Source organism: Equus asinus, chromosome 29 (assembly GCF_041296235.1).
Source record: "Equus asinus isolate D_3611 breed Donkey chromosome 29, EquAss-T2T_v2, whole genome shotgun sequence".
Taxonomy (NCBI): domain Eukaryota; kingdom Metazoa; phylum Chordata; class Mammalia; order Perissodactyla; family Equidae; genus Equus; species Equus asinus.
In genome coordinates, this window is record NC_091818.1 from 28,572,824 (window position 1) to 28,590,224 (window position 17,401).

The 17,401-nt window shown below is 38.7% G+C and overlaps 1 protein-coding gene across 1 annotated transcript in view; it reads right to left on the reverse strand.

Moving 5' to 3' along the window:
• Positions 1-17,401, reverse strand: part of MALRD1 (MAM and LDL receptor class A domain containing 1) — a 650,667-nt gene that overhangs the window by 20,392 nt on the left and 612,874 nt on the right. The window contains exons 38-39 of the mRNA XM_070500958.1: positions 11,804-11,883; positions 11,613-11,709 (exon numbers count right to left, since the gene is read on the reverse strand). Of these exons, the coding sequence (XP_070357059.1) occupies positions 11,613-11,709; positions 11,804-11,883 (177 nt within the window). The remainder of the gene's footprint in view (positions 1-11,612; positions 11,710-11,803; positions 11,884-17,401) is intronic.

Sequence of the window (17,401 nt, forward strand, 5' to 3'; positions counted from 1 at the left end):
AAATCCTCCTTCTGCCTCCCTGCCATATTCTTCTCCCTCTGAAGCAAAGTCTGCTTCTCCTTTACCAGTGTTTTTCTCCAGTGCTTTGTAGGAAGCGACTGTAACGTGCTTAACATATGCTTGTTGAAGAATTGCTATTATTTGCTTTTCTATTTGCCTTCTCCACCCAAGTGTAAATTGTTACTTGTTTTTGTATTTCCAGTCCCTAGCACAGTGCCTAGCACATAATATGTACTTAATAAACGTTTGTCAGCAAATACATGAATGAATCACTAAGAGTTTCTGTTTATGTGTTTCTTTTTGACAAAGATGAAAATAAGCTTATGAAAATAAGGTCTTTTAGATTCTGTTGTCATTTTGTTCTTTGATTCATTAATAAACTAGAAATTCCAACAAACAGACTGTGATACTTGTAAGAGTGTCTTTAAGGATACTGTTAAGGAGAAATTGTATGAAAGATGACTTGAAAGCAGAAAAGAGTGTATCAGGAGGATGACAAAGCAGTTATTGAAGAAAAATTATCAAGCTGCTCTTATCCTCTTTCCTTCCAAATTCCCGACCCTTTAGTAACATGAATAAGACAACATTTAGAATTCTGATTCTCCAGTCAAAGGTGCTGAATGTGTTTGCTGCATGCCTTGGCAGAGCTACGCGATTCACTAAGAATCCACACCTCACTTGCCTTTACTGCCTTAACATCCTTCCTCATTTAAACAGGTTACTGCTTTCAAGGAGCTACTCTGATTTCCCTCCAACACTTTCATCTACTCTGATTGCCTGGATACAAGGAAACAAATGCAGCATAGAAATATGCCAGAGACTGAAATGCTGTCTTCTTGCTGTGTAAGAATTATAGTGAGCAGAGACAAGATGCTGAAAAGCACCTTGAATCCTGCCCTGGGGACTATTTCTGCCAAACAGTCACCTGGATTAATATGGTGAAATGGCTATCAAATAATTAGATCAAATAATTAGAACATGAGGCTATATACAGTAAAGTGCTCTTTACAATTTTTACACAGATTTTATTTCTTAGACTATTTGAAGTCCGAGTCCAATGACAACAGATTTGAAACAACGTGGGATAGTCAGCAACAACAATATACACACGTACGCACCAATGAAACTTGCATTATTCAAGACAGATTCCTGACACATTGCCTGTAAACTGATTTTGGATTGTCAAATAGTATCTTAAATGATCAGGGAATTGGCTATTTAAAGAACCACTAGATATTTACTAAAAAAAGCAAATCATTTTGAAGTTCATGTGAAATTTCTAATTTTGTTCTTTTGATAAATATAAATATCACTTTCTTGAAAAGAATTCATCTATACACTCATATGGAAATGACTTCTCTAAGAAAAATAAAATGAAAGTAATAATACCCTTTTAAATAAAATTGGTAATTAGATTACCAATCAGGTTGATTAGATTAAGTTGTCAGATGCCAGGTGCTGTTTTCGGAAACTTCAGAGCAAAATCTGTCACACATATAGATACCCAAATTAAATGGTTTAGTGTGAGGACAATATCGGGGAGAGTGAACATAGTCACTCTTTTAACAAAATTCAATTTCCTGGCTCCCAGGTTTTTTGATGCTCATTTTTTTCCATGGATTATGAATGCTTATACTTGCAGGTGTTTGGTACGCTTTAATATCCTTTGTTAATATTCTAGGATTTAAGCTTCTGATTATGTGCTGATTTTGCAGCCCATCATCGACCCCAATAATGACTCTGCCAAGGGTCGTATTTGTAGGCATCATTTGGGATTCCTTTATTTGCTTTCAGCTTCCATATATGAAATGAAGGTCATTCAAGTCGGATGGAAGTTCTTCAAGAATACCCAACAAGGATATCCCAACTTTCAGAGTCATCTGCAAGGATTCTAGCATGAACAAATTCTAGAGAATTAAAGCCAAGTAAAATACTGCTCTGGAATATAAAATGTTCATTTGGGCTCCAACATCCTATTGTAGACAGGCTGAGAAATTCAATTTAACAAATATTTACTGAGATGAACTCCTCACTGCTATCTGTTGAACTCAGGGATATAAATATGAATAGGACAAGGATCCTGCCATCATGAGCTCACAAACCGGGAGACATTAAACTGAAAGGCAATGTGATGAGTGAAAAGCAAGGCTGAGAAAAAAGTGCTTTGGAAGCTCAGAGGTATAGGAGTGGTTACTTCTGTCCAAGGTGACCTGGGAAGATTTCCAGAGGGCACCACCTTTGTGGTTAGCCTTTGTGAAAGTCTTCCCTTTTTTTATTTTTGATAGTGAAGGAAGAAGTAAATCCAGCATTTCTGGAAATTCGTTTTATCTTCTTTGACCAGTCAGTCCTTCTTGGCCATTATAGTCTGGAAAGATGGCAGTTGGCATAATTCATTCTGTCTTGGGCGTATTCAGCCCATAGAGTCTGAATTCCAAGGCTTTGATGTGTTATTGCAAATCCACAGATCCCAGCCATCTGATTTTCATCTGTCCTACGTTTTATTTATGAAATACATACCATGTGTTAGGCAAGGTGCAGCATAAACAAACAATGCTCTCCCTGCTTCCTGGAGATTTCTCAGTGAATAGAATTACAGCTGAGTCCCAGACATTATTGTTTTTAACCATCAGTAAGTTGTGTGGTCAAGACCACGAGACAAATAGATTTGCCAAGTGTCTGGTCTAATATTGAATTGTAAGTTAGGCACTTGTTTATTTTTTAAGACAAGCATTAACTGTCTCAGGGAATTGTAATGCAAAGATAAAGTTAGGACACCCCTCAGTCAGTTAAAAGGCACCCTCATAACTGAAAGGCTGCAAGCAGTTATATTCCAACCAGGGGAAAACTCAGGGCCCAGAGAAGCAAGCTCGATATTCTATTTGAATCATGCAATTTTGAACCTGGGAGAGAACTTTAAAATAATTAATTTATCAGTTCCCCTTTATGTAGTACATGTCACATTGTTTATAAGAAAGATTAATTTAGGCAACAAACATTTTAATTTTATAGTTACATTTGATATTAAAGGTATAATGAAAATATATAAATGGCACATCAATTCCATGATTTCATGAATATTGCTTAGGAGAAGGCTAGGGGGAAAAAAGTCTTTTTAAAGATAAATAAATAAGAAAAAAGATAATAAACATAATACATAGTTATGCCCGAAATTGTGGGGGGTGGCCTATAAAATGATAGAAGTTTGGGAAAAACTGACTTAGTTCAAGTTCCTCATTTTATATATAAGAGAATGTATAATATCAAAATAGATTTTTCTCCCTATTTCCCAAACCTGTCTTTCTTCCTGGGTTTTAGTATCTCTGTTAGTGGTGCCATCAACGGTGCAGTCACCTGAGTACCATACCCTCGGATCAGCTTTGACACTCACTTCCCCTCATGTCCTGTATTAAAGTCAGTCACCACTGCTCAGGTCCGAGTGCTCCTCCTCTCTCATCTAAACCTCTTGAACAGGCTTATGTTCTCTAGACAGGCCAATCTCTTAATCTTTTCTAATCTAGTCTCATGCTATGCATTCTTTTTTAAAATACAGACATGATCTTATCTTTCTTCTGCTTAAAATACTGTCCTGGCTTGTATCAGTTAATGCCCTAGCAGTCAAATTTGGAAATTTGAGGAGTATTTGATAAAGTGACAATTTACAAAGAAATGGCCAGAATGTAGAGAAACCACAAGGGTGGTGCAGTCGGCTGGGCCAATGATATCAGGCCTATTACCACCCTAGGCTGGAAGGAGGAAGAAGGAGGGGTATGGGAGAAGGGAGCTGTAGTGACCGTAGGGGCTCCCAACAGACTTCTAGCAGCCAGCTGGAACTTCACTGAAGGGAGGAGCCAGGGTTATAAATACCCGGCCACCCTCTCTTTCCTCCCTCAAGATGACCCACTTTGGCCAAAGGTAACATAAATTCAGATGACAAGGGAGCCTGTTAATGCAATCCATAAACGTCAAGTCTCCGCATCCATCTCCCACCCTTCTCCATCTTGTTTGGTGGAGAAGGGTGGAGGGTGGATCTTGGAGAAAGACAGAAGATAGCTAGCACTCAGCCCTATATTTTGTAATGAGTTGAAATTTCCTTAGTAGGCATTCAAAACCCTTAACCACCTCTCTACAACATACTTTTCTAAGTGTAATTTATTGCTTTTCCTCCCATATTCCATAGCGATGTGAGTCATTTTTGAAACCATAAGTTTCCACATGCTCTGTTATTTTCCTCAGCCCCCTTTCCTCATCTCTGCCTGGTTTCTTCATTTTTTAAGTCTCAACACAGATACTACCTGCCCTTTGCAGCCCTCTTACTCCATCCAAATTGCTTGCTCCCCAGAATATATTGCCTGCATGTGATATATCAAGATCTGCCTGTGCATCACTCGCTCCACTCTGACTAAGAGGAGCTCTGACTTCATGAAGTCCCTGGTCACAGGGTAGGGAGTGGGACTCTTCTGAGAGAAGTGGAAATGTGGCTGGTTTGGGACAAATGCTCCTTTTCCTTTGAGTCCTCTCTTACGGGCCTTTTCTACCATTTCAGGACAAGAACACACAGGTGAGAATTAAAGGAAAAGTATCAGGGAACAGGCTGCATAGACTTCTCTTTAAAACAGAGAAAAAGCAAAAGGAGGAGGAGAAGGAGGAATCATCACACGTGTTCTAATCCCACTTTGAAACCCTGTTTTAAATTTCCCTTTTCTAGCTTGAATGAACATTCAGCAGGATTGGCAGAGCATGGCCATTATATGACAGGGGACTGACACTGCAGAGTTAGGTTCATGGATCCTAACAGCTGTACTTTTTGTGGGCAAATGCACAAGTGGAGAGAGCAAAGGTTTGCAAGTATTATGAGGCGAACTTGGTCATCGCCGCTAATGGAATTCCAGTTTGCTGAGGCTCAGTATTCATTTCTGGGACCAGGGCAGGCTCACTAGTGACACTCTAGCTGAAAATGCAGCTGAATGCCTTGAGGCAGAGAGTAAGTGAGGTTTTGATTTTTGCTAAGGATAAATATTCATTGCTGGGCCCAGGTTAGGCCTATCCAGAGATTTCAAACTAGAAATACGGCTGAACTTCTGCCTCCAAAGCTCCACATTATTATACAAGGGTCTGGTAGAGAGAATGTGATATTATTGGGATAGATATTTTATTTGGGAACAGGGCCACTCATTCAAGAATCTCAAACAACAAGAACATCTGTACCTCCCTTGGGGTTATAGGCTGCTGGTCCGGCTTTTGAGATTCTAATTGCGGTCTTCCTTATCACAAATATAAACAAAAATCATTCTTTCCTTCCATTTTACCCCCAAAGTATTTTGGTTTACATTTCTCCCCTTACCCTCATCATAGTCAAACATATTATAATTGAGTACAGGTCTGAAAGAAGGGGTATCATCTTATATATCTTTGAGATCTCTCAAGACTACTACATAGAAAGTGGTAAGAAATATTCGCAGACTCGAATCATGGGTGATTCCCAAGATCACACTCAGGCCTTATAGTTTCTTACTCAGCAGTCTTTCCAGTGGTGCACCCACTTACTTACAATCCTATGAAAGTGGAAAATTTTGGGAGCTAAATTAAAAAAAACAAATATTTGCATAGACATATCTTATTTCTCAGCATAACTAAATGAAATATGTTTGCTTATTTTTAACTTTTGTTAGTATATTTATTAAACTAACACAATCCTTCAAGAGCAAGTGCCATAGTGGTGTGTAATAAACAGCGATTTATTGCCAATTTTCCCCAGGCAAAGAAGATATAATCTAAAATGGAAAGCAGTGGGTTTTATGTGGCTTTAGGCAAGGTAAGAATAAATAGTTTACTATTTATTTGTATCCTTTCATCTTGATTTCTAGGTATAAGTTTGATTATCACCTCTACTTTCTAGTGCTATAAACAACTCTAGAAGGCTGCCATATTTATTATTTCCTCTAAAGTGTCGAGTGAAGATATGATGGGTTTTGGAACATGGGTTCAGGTGTAGTGGATACCTTCCAGACACTTTTTATGATGACCCCCATGCCCACCACTACAGTGCCTTGTATGGGGTCCCTACAGCCATGTTTGTACTATTGACCCTGCCCCATATCTCACCCACAGTTAATTTGACCAGAAAAGGGATCGTGACCCTTTTCGTGGGCTAATCAGAAGGTCTTCCTTTGGAATATGGAACAGGGACAAAAAGACAAAGAAGATGTCTCTTCACATTTCTGGAGACATAATGAGTAACTACCATCCGTCCTTTAGGCAACACCATTTTTAGACAGGGAGCAGAGGAAATATGTCCTCAGAGAGAATCACCAAGCAGAGAAGCAAAAAGAAGCAGAGACAAGAGGCAGAGGAAGAATACTGCTGGGTCCAGGCCTTCCTGAGGCCCAACCTCATTTGTTCTTACCCTTGAGCTCTGAGAAATGTGCATTTTTACACTGAATTCCTTATTTTGATTAAGCCAGTTTGAGATGCTTTCTTCCCCTGCAATCAAAGTGTCCTCACTAATACATTAGGTGGCAAGTAGCTAACAGAAGGGTCAGAGAATGTATGATAAAATCCAGGAACCAAATCTCTAAAAACAACTTTAAGAGGCTCATTGCTGTGGTTAGTATTGTCTGAGCATGCAGTGCACCATCCTGTTTTTTTAAAAAATTAATAAAAAAAGTTTCTTTCAAGTCGCTGAAGGGCCTCTTATGCTACAGATTCTTTTTATAAAATCTAATGAGAAATCTTAAGGTTAAGGTTTATTTAGAGAGGGTGATGAATTTCCTGCTTACATTAATTCCTGTGTATCTCAAAGTTTTGGTATTATTTTCAAGGTGAGTCACTGTTATTTCATTTAACCGTCTCTTGGCCCAACATTATAACTTGTTTTAGGGCTTAAATGATTTCATGCAAAAAGACTTTTTAAAAAATTTGACATGCAATGTTTTCATTTAAATGTAATCAGTAGACATAAGCAATGTTTTTGGTGATGCTCAGAAGTATTGATAATATTCAATAAAGTATAGATAGTCTTTTGTAGTCATGCATTGGGGACCAATTATGCATTGAACTAGGGATGTTAAGATACTGGAGATGTAAGGAAAAGGACTGGTTAATATGGAAATAGTTAAGTAATAACACTACGTAATAGCTCTATAACTGTCTCTTGAGGACAACATTCTGACAACTCAGTGACTAACCCTGAAGGGATGCCAGGAAATTTTTGCCTGGTATCAAAAATATATGCCAGGCAGAGTGTGTGAAAAGCCATGTGTTTTGGGGGAATGGTGAGATTTTTCCCAAGGGTAGGGTGTGGAAATTAAACTCGGTGCGGTGGTCTTTAAACACTGCCACTTGAATTTTTCCTAAAATACTTTAGAAACACTATGCATCTCCTTTTACATTTTCAAGTTAATATCTAAAGTTTTTGTTTTAAGTTTAGTGGTTTCAAAGGATAACATTTTTGAAATTTTTTTATATCTAACTCCTTAAAATTATGGAATTTGTCTCACATCTAACCTAAATAAGAAAGCTAGTCGTGCTATCTATGCAATCAGCCTAATCAAACTTAATTTTCAGAAAATGACTCACTTCATTGTTCAACTCTAATTGATATGTTGAAACGTGTCCCAAGGCAATCATCTCAATTAATTGTGATTTCAAATTCTAAGTGGGAAAGGAGAGAGAAAGGGAGAGAGGGGGAGAGAGAGAGTCAGAGAGAGAGAGAGGGAGACGGGAGAAGAAGAGAAGGAGTAGGGAGGAGAGGGGGCAGGGAGAGAGAGAGAAACCTGGCAAAGATTTATCTCTAGTTTCCTTTTCAATATTGCTTATCCCAAATCTCTTCTTCTGCTACATGAGTCTCTTTTTTGGGGGGCTGCATTCTCAGATTATCCCTCTATTTGGCCTCCCCAAGGGGATTTCCCTGCCCTCTCCCTTGTAATGTATTTTGGTAAGATTCAGGATAGGTGTGAGGTAAAGAGGACATCTGTGAAAGGAGAAATGAGAAAGGAGAAGCAGCAGGCCAAACATTCTCAATCAGAAGAGAATGTAAGAGATTTGAGCATCTGTAAAAGGATCCTTTGAGGCTCTTTGTGCAATACACCCTTGAGAAGTCTCTGAGGCCTCAGGGTAAGCATCTTCCGTCTGAAGACCCCTAGTAGAGGGAAAGGTGGTAGCTCTGGGTTTGGCCTGCCCCAAATTTGGGCTGAGGCTGGTCTGGTTCCTTTGAGGGACACCTCTTGTCAGCCCTGCTAGTGGGAACTTCATCACTGTGGCCTCTGGGCAGGGTGTGCAATGAGCGATTCAGGACATCACTAACAGAATTGAGAGTATAGTCTTGAGTGATATTTGTTTGGGGCAGTAATAGGGAATTAAAACCTTTTGTTTTGAGATTTTAGAAATCATAAGAGAAGGCACCAGGGAGAGGGAGGAGGACAGGGAGGGGAATCAGAGGGTCAGAGACAGAGATGCCATCTTGGATCTCGTGCATTGGACCTCACTTGTCTCTGCTGGGGAGCGGAGACTAAGACTTGGGTAACTGACGGACTGAGGCATCCCAAGAAGGTGGTTGCTTTTTTCTTACAATCATTTATTTATACCATGTTCTATCAACCTTCCTTCCTTCCTGGTCCAGTTCACATATCTTGGGCAAATTTCATAAGTGTATGGTCACTTTTAATGATTAAAAGTTCGTTTTTAATGGTTAAAACTTAGTCCAATCCACTCTAAAGCTGCCAGGTAATATCAGATTCTAACCGTATTTGTCTCCCGCTTTTTCCCCATTTCAGACTTGATATTTGATCATGGCTGCTGCTTGGAGTAGAGTGGAGGATGAAGGCTATGGTCTGCCTCTGAAACACCTCCACCCCAACCCTCTTCAAGGCTTAACTTTGAGGTGTGGATACAGAAAAGGGGAAATGGAAGGCTGGAAGCTTCTTATGTAACTAGTCACCTGTCCTTAGTAGGGAGGCACCCCCCCATTGCCCAAGGGGTAGTGTAGTTCAGACCTTAGTGGACTTTTCATTTGGTTGTGGCCTCCATGGTGATAGTGTAGGGATTTCTTGTATGTAAGTGGTGTGTATATGTGCGTGTGTGTGTGTGTGTGTGTGTGTACATCAACTTCATTTGGGCCGCCTCTATCACTGAATACATTTTAAAAGAAAGGCAATGTCAACCTTCAGCTCAGCCCTGCCTCCAGTGCCCTTTCCAGGAGGGGCATCACTTCACCTGAACTGGCAGCTGCCTGTACAACTCTGTGACTGCAGTTTATCTCTATTCTCTGTGCTTCTTCATACGGACTGAAGAAGGAAACCCCAGGTTCTCTTCCACGCCTTCAGAGGGTCATGCATGACTGGAATAATTCCCACTCTACCTCCCGCCCTCCTGTTGTTTCCAGGTACATTGTACCATAGTCCTTTTAAGCCCAGCTGATACAGGATGCTCCTATGGCCATCCACTTTCAGAACACTAATGAAAAATGGTCTTTATGTCTATCTGCTAAGGGTACATGTGTGCCAAATACTTCTAAGAACATTTTCTACATGCTGCTCTCAGGCAGCCCAGGAAACAGATTTTGCCCCTTTCTCCTAGGCATCACCAATCTTAACTACTGATTCTCTTGGGGCCCTTCTATCATTTGACTTTTGATAGTGCTGGTGGTGGTATCTTCCTCTCTTTCACTGGGAAAAGTAAAAAATTCTCACCAGAAATACTGTATTACCCTAAAGACAATGACTTCAAGAACGCTTTCTCCTCTTTTCTCTCTGGTTCTCTCCTTATATAGACTGGAGAGATGAAAGATTGGGTGATGGCAAGAGAGACGACTCTGCTTCCTTTGGCAAGCCTCAGGGGGTTGTGTCTGACCCCAATTATTGGTGGTCTCTGGCAGTTCATTAAAATGTGTGGTTCTTGGAGATTCTTATTTGAGGAATGTAGTCAATTTCACTCAATTTCTTGTGAATCTTGTGTAAGAGGGGTTTTTATTGTCAAATTAGAGTTCTGGTTGTTCTAGTAGGAAGATAAAAGCAGCTATATCTAAGCTTTCCATCTCAAATAATGAAGTTACCCTTTATTCCTGAGACTTCAAAGGTAGGTTCCAGGATACGGAAATGAAGGGCACAAATATCTCATGTGTTAAAGTCAATGTATCTAGGTAAAATTCTATGGAGAATTCTAGCAAATGGTTGAAAGAATGGAATGGATCTGGAGATTAGAAAAGAATTTCAGTAAGAGAGAGAGATGATCTGAAGCCACCAACATATGGATGGCACTTGAGACCATGGAAATGAATGGCATGTCCCATGGAGAATGTGGGGAGTGGGAAGGGAAGCAGACACAGAGGCAAAGCTGGGGAATATCAGTAAGGGATGGGAAGAAGGAGAGAAGAATACACTAAATTTTTTTTAAAAAGGGAGAGAGACAGAAGGAAGATTCAGAGAAGATGGACAAAGAACTCAGGAGAGGGAAAACAGAAATAGAGTTTAGCAAAGAAAGAAGTTGAACAGTGGAGAGGAAGGGAAAGTGTAAAATTGAAGAAGAATGATAGAACTGGAAGACAGAAAGGAGAGGTGGCTTGTTAGTTTGTGACAGAACGCCATCAACATTTGCCTGAGAGGTCTCACACCAGCCCCAATGGTGTAGTCTGTCCAATACGAATTTGGAGAAGGTGTGGAATTCAGAGTCTTTCTGAGTACTCTTGCTGGTTGTGTTAATATGACAACGTGTTCATATGTTGTGATGATTAATTTTATGTGTCAACTTGGCTAGGCTAAGCTGCTCAGTGGTTTGCTCAAACACCAGTCTAGACGTTGCTGTGAAGGTATTTATAGATGTGATTAGTATTTACAATCAGCCAACTTTGAGCAAAGCAGATTACCCTCCATAATGTGGGTGGGCTCATTCAGTCATTCAAAGGCCTTTACAAGTCAAGACTGAGGTTTCTGGAATAAGAAAGAATGCTGCCTAAAGACTGTAACATAGAAACCCTATCTGTGTTTCCAGCTGATAGCTTCCCTGGTGGAGTTTGGACTCAAGACTGCACCATCAGCTCTTACCTGAATTTCCAGCCTGCCAGCCTGCACCACAAGTTTCAAGCTCACTAGCTCTCACAATTGCATGAGCCAATTCCTTAAAATAAATCTCTCTCTTTCTCTTTATTAATATATTATACTAATATTATAAATAATATTATTAACATAAAGTAGTAATTATTTCATTAATGTTAATAGATATAATTTGTATAATTAATATTATATAATATATTAATATAGAGTATTAATATATCTTATTATTTATACATAGAGATCTATATGTTAAGCTTAAGATTTCTTTTCTTTTTTTCTTTTTTTTGGTGAAGAAGATTGGCCCTGAGCTAACATCTCTTGCCAATCTTCTTCCTTTTGCTTGAGGAAGATTGTCACTGAGATAGCATCTACGCCAATCTTCCTCTATTTTATCTGGGATGCTGCCACAGCATGGCTTGACGAGTGGCATGTAGGTCCACACCCAGGATCCAAACCAGTGAACCCCGGGCCACCAAAGCAGATGAAAGGAAAATATAGAAAATGAACTGTTTCAGAAAATTGGTCTGCCACAGTATATTTTATTCAGCGATCAAAGGTATCACTTACCTTCCTGGCACTTTTCTGTTTGCAAGAAAACACAAGACCGAGACTGTAATATGAGCCATCAGGAAAGCTAACCCAATCCCCAGGAGAGTCCATATATCTGGAATTTCAAACCAAGGAAAAAGATAAATATGCAGTGAAAAATGTTAAAGACTCAAAAATCAAACAGTTTGTTTAGTTACAATGTCACCTACCATTCTGAGCGTACGGAAAACCTGCAGTAGGAGGGTTAACCTTGATGTGGCATCTATTTCCTTTCCATCCTTGTCCACATCTGGAAATGAGATAAAATGTGATAGTTGAAAAAAAAAGGAAGTGGAAACATATTTTAGCAGTATTGTCATGGAATAAAATGATGAAGGCCAACAAACAATGAGATACCAGGAATGTATCTCATTCCTGGTAACTTTGATAAGAAACCAAAAATGTTAAACCAAACAAAAACAAAATTAAATTTTATTATTTTCACATTATTGTGTAAGATGATATTTTTCCAATATTTATCCTCTTCTTGACTTTATCTGTAAAGTGGGAACTTAAGCTCCTTTATTGATTTCAAAAATTGAGCTGCTTTTCACCAGTGTCCAATATTACTTCAATTATTCATCATTAGTCTCAAACGCAGAGCTGGCACATTTTTTTTTTCATTGAGTTAACAACAAACACCTAGATACAGAGAACAGGTTGGTGGTTACCAGAGAGGAAGGAGGGGCTAGCACATTTTTAAATGTGAATGGATTTAAGTTCTTTCAGATACCAATGGAGAGTATTTAAATTATAGATTAACAGAAACATAAATCAGAGAGCATATTTATTTCTTACTACAAAGGTATCATCCTTCAAGTGCATAGATTTGGAATCAGATTAATAATCTCATTGGATACACCCGCACTCCTACTAGGATTTCATTAGCTTTGCTTTATTTAAGACCATACATGATGAAGCTTGTAACACTGGGAGCATCCCCTTTGATATGGATGGCCTTCAGAAAGATCAGAAATGGGGACCATCTTGTGCCTTAAAGGGACATGAGGCTTATTTCTAAGCAGTAATGTGTCAGAATTTTTGTGGTTTAGTATGTGTTTGCATATGGGCGTGAAAGCTTATAGACAGGTTCTTGTTTACCGGAAATAACAGGATACACATTAAGAAGGATTTGGTTGAATTTCCTGTCAAGTTCATGGTACATGCTACAAAGTAGGATTAGAAACTAGCTTTTGAATATGCGTCTTTAAAAGCCGTGTGTGAGAACCAATGCTTCTCCAGCACATGGTTATTGTATTTTTCCTCAATGTCTTGAATTTGAAAATTTCAGTGCTCAGTAGCAATTCCTTCACAAAAGCAATGGCCTCTTTAAAGATAAAAAGTTTTGAGGTTCAAGGAGGTCCATAAGGATGCCTTCTTTCCTAAATAAATATTCTTTAAAAAGTGGAAATTTAAGACAGTTTGATTTTTTTGATGTCTGAAATAAAAGTTAAAATAAATTAAATTGTTGAAGATTAGGGTATTTGTTTTTTATTCTCACAGCTCTTAGTCTTTGTCAGTCCTCGGTTGGCAGTGTGCTACATGTCATTCTTTCACATGTGCACACACTGGTGTGGCCTAGAGAGAGGGGACACTTTTTTCATTCTGGGTAATTTGGCTCCTTGAGATTTTGAAAGTGCCACCTCACGGGATCAGGATGGCAGTAATCTTCACCTTAGGTAAATTGTAAGGATTTGAATGTGCCTGTTAAGATAAATTCCAGTGGGAAGTATCTTGGAATGTCAGTTAAAAAAATAACGGAGGAAAACCCAAACCAAATGGTGAAACAGTATGAATGCCATCTATCTATCTATCTTTCTATCTAGCAGCTATCTACCTATCTTCTATTTGTCTGTGTGCACGTGTTTATTTATATATCTAAAACATAGTGATGAACAAATAGAGTTTTGACAGTTCTTTGGGGAATTCAACTATACTGAAAAAGTTTTTAATGTTAATTTTACAGAAAATAGGTATAGAGCCTATGGATAAAAGGAAAAGTAAAGACAGGCAATTTGTTTAGTTGATAAAAGTTTACCCGTAAAAATAAAAATAATAGGAAATAACCTTCCTTCCAATAGGTACATATATACATATCACTCAATTTTTATTTATTTATTATTTTACCCAAGAACAATTATGTTAAATAGATCAAAGTGATATAATCCTATCAGCTAACATGACAAAAGTAATATGAAGGAATGCAAAGAAAAGGCTAGTCATTTTCTTTATTATTTTTCATATGCAATCTGAGTAGGAAAGCTTAGATATCTCATTCAACTATTCATTTCTTATTAGCAAATTAGCAACATTAGCATAACAAATAAAAAATAAGAGAATATCTAATCCTGAAGAGATAATGCAAAGATTGTCATTTTTAGTAGTAGTGTATTGGCTGTTTTCATAGTTGTTGGGGGTGAAGGGTTAAGGGTTAAGGCTCTCGTGGGGAGAAATAGAATAGGGAAAGTGGATGAGATACTGGGAGGAATTCAGTGTGCTTTGGTGAGGTGGAGGCCAACCAGAAGCCAGTCCAGGGGAGGTGTTCTAGGCACAGCTACATTCTAGGGGAGCTGGCTGGTGGTTAGAGTGGGGTGGGTGTGGGGAGTGCTGATAGTTATCTGGTGCCAAGAATGAGATTCCTAAAAGAACGGGGCCATGAGACTCACCTTATTTGCTTGACAATTAAGTAAGGACTAAAACTGCCCTTTCTAGGTAATCTCTTAGTTCTTTTATGACTAAACAGGCTGACTGCAATTGCAATTTTACCTCTTGTATAATCCAAAAGGATCCATAAAGACGGTAAACATTATATAATACTTGTGCTAAGTCTAAAATACATCATCTAAATTAAAATGGTTGGCTTTTTTGTTTTAATGTCAAGAAGACGGAAAATAAATATTTGATGTGATGTCACTATTTTGGAGTTCTGATATTTTCATAGTGAGTCATTAGCAGCAGTTTAACCAATAAAATTAACTGTTAAGCTTAACAAAAGGGAAGAAAATCTCTTGTTTTTATTCAAAAAGCACCCATAAGCAAAAAGCAAACGAGGAAAATCTGATTATTTTAAGCTAATATGGGGCTGAGTGTTTTATCCTATACCTAGTGAGTACAACTCTAACATTGGAGCATTTCAGCCTTATTTTTGGAACTACAGAAGTTCCAACTACTACCCGATTATGGCGCATGTTCGGATTGCCTCCTCCAAATTCATTTAACCACCCATGCTCCTTCCCTTCCCTCCACCAAATCGTAAACATTTCTATGGTTTGGTTGGGAATGAACCCCAACCTGACCTTTAGGATTATCTCATTCCCCTGCTGTGGCATTTTGCCTCAGGACCCTGTCCATCACCACATGGCATTCTTAATCAACAAGCATTGATTCATAGATTGACATGGACATAGGTTTTTCCAGTAAGAATTTCATTACCAAGGGATACATTTTGACGGATATTTGTGGTAAGAGACATCCTCTCTCCAACTCTAATGTGAAAGAGGAAGCATGCAGCCCTGTTAAATTCAGGTCAGTCCTCTTGCTGCCATTTTGCTACAAAAGCTAGCTTGAGGATAAAATAAACTAATAGGAAGACAGAGCCTAGGAAATCATTGGGAAATGGAGGAACAACCTTAATGGCATTGCAAAGTTCTCAGTCAGTTCATGTTCCAAGCCTGCTCTGCATTTAGACTTTTTAGTTACACGGATCAATAAATTCCTTTATCAATTGAGCCAGTTTGGGTTGAGTCTTCTGTTACCAGCATGCACAAAAAAACTAGTTTTTCTACTCTTCCATTTAGATTCCTGAAGTTCTCTTCATTAAATAAATAATGCTTTGTTCATAAAATATTTATTGAATATCTACTATGTACAAGGTACTCTGTTAGATATACAAAGGATGGACAAGACAACTCTGAGAATTTTTAGGAGCAAAAACTTAAAGAAGAAATAAAAAGCACACTCAAAAATCACTAAGATACAGGGGCTGGCCCCGTGGCCGTGTGGTTGAGTTCGCGCGCTCTGCTGCAGGCGGCCCAGTGTTTCGTTGGTTCGAATCCTGGGCGCGGACATGGCACTGCTCATCAAACCACGCTGAGGCAGCGTCCCACATACCACAACTAGAAGGACCCACAACGAAGAATATACAACTATGTACCAGGGGGTGTTGGGGAGAAAAAGGAAATAATAAAATCTTTAAAAAAAAAAATCACTAAGATACAAAATAGAAAATAAAATATATGAAGTATGAGAAAGATTTAAAAAAGTGTCAAAAGAGAGGATGAAAGAATTGCTTCAAGAATTTTTATTTTTCAAGATCCAGAAAGTGAAAAATGTACAATCTCAACTAGACATGTATGGAACAGGTGACATATTAAATTATGTTTATTCCAGAGAATGAAATGTTTATATCTTTGTATTATATGACAATGTTTCAGAAATCATGTATACCTGATGGAATCTGGAGAGAGACATTCAAATTATGTTCAAATTGTTAATGGGATCCTAAACTAACCTCTAGATTTCCCAGTTCTTTACTGCAGTATATTTTTTCTGCCATACTTACTCTAATCTTTTAGTGGTTTTTTTTTTTTCTTTTGGTGAGGATGATTCACCCTAAGCTAACATCTGTTGCCAATCTTCCTCTTTTTTTGCTTGAGGAAGATTCACTCTGAGCTAACATCTGTGCCAGTCTTCCTCTATTTTGTATGTGGGATGCCTCCACAGCATGGCTGATGAGTGGAGTAGGTCCACACCCAGGATCTGAACCTGTGAACCAGGGTCACTGAAGTAGAGTTCATGGACTTTAACCACTCGACCATGGGGCTGGCCCCTAATCATATACTTTTTAAGGACCTAGAAGGAAAACAACAGAAGCAGCATACATTTTTAATATATTCCAGATTAGATTTATAATTTAGCATTATAGAAGTAGACCTTTTTTTTTTTTTGGTGAGGAAGATTGGCCCTGAGCTAATGTCTGTGCCAATCTCCCTCTATTTTGTATGTGGGATGCCGCCACAGCATGACTTGATAAGTGGTATGTAGGTCTGTGCCTGGGATCTGAACCTGTGTGTGAACCCTGGGCCAGCAAAGCAGAGTGCATGAACTCAACCACTATGCCACAGCGCTGTCCCCAGCAGTAGACTTATTTTTCTTTTTATTAGGCATTTTCACAGGTACATGTTGTGATTATTAAAATCATGTATACTTTTTTGTTTGTAGGAGTCAGTATCATTCTACGTTTACATTCCATGCTTTGGAAAACTACAATATATTAAACCCAATGGGAATTAGGACTGAACACTTGCTATGTGCTAAACAGTATTCTAAATGCTTTAATATATCATTTATAACACAATAATGTTACAAGATAGGAATCATTTCCCCATTTTATAGTTGAGGAAATAACGGTTCGGAGAGGTCCAGCAGTGAGTCACGGGAGGACATTCTGAATGAGATGTTAGCCTCTGTCTCTTTGGCTCCTCAGGCGACACCTGTTCACTAAATGGTTTGATTTCCTGTAGTCTTCCTAAAGTGGAATACGGTTGTTTATAAAGGTAGTTAGCTTTACCATTTTGTCTGTTAGGAGAGAAACACTAGGAGAAACTTCTGGTCTTACTGGTCTGAAAACGTCCGTTTATCACATTAAGCTTCGCCCTGGAAACGTCTCTAGGGGTAGAGGAGGCAGAGGGGGTGCTGGGAAAAGACTAAGTAATACAGTCAGGACGCCTGCATTTCAGGCTAGACTCTGCCTCTTTCTACCTAGGTGG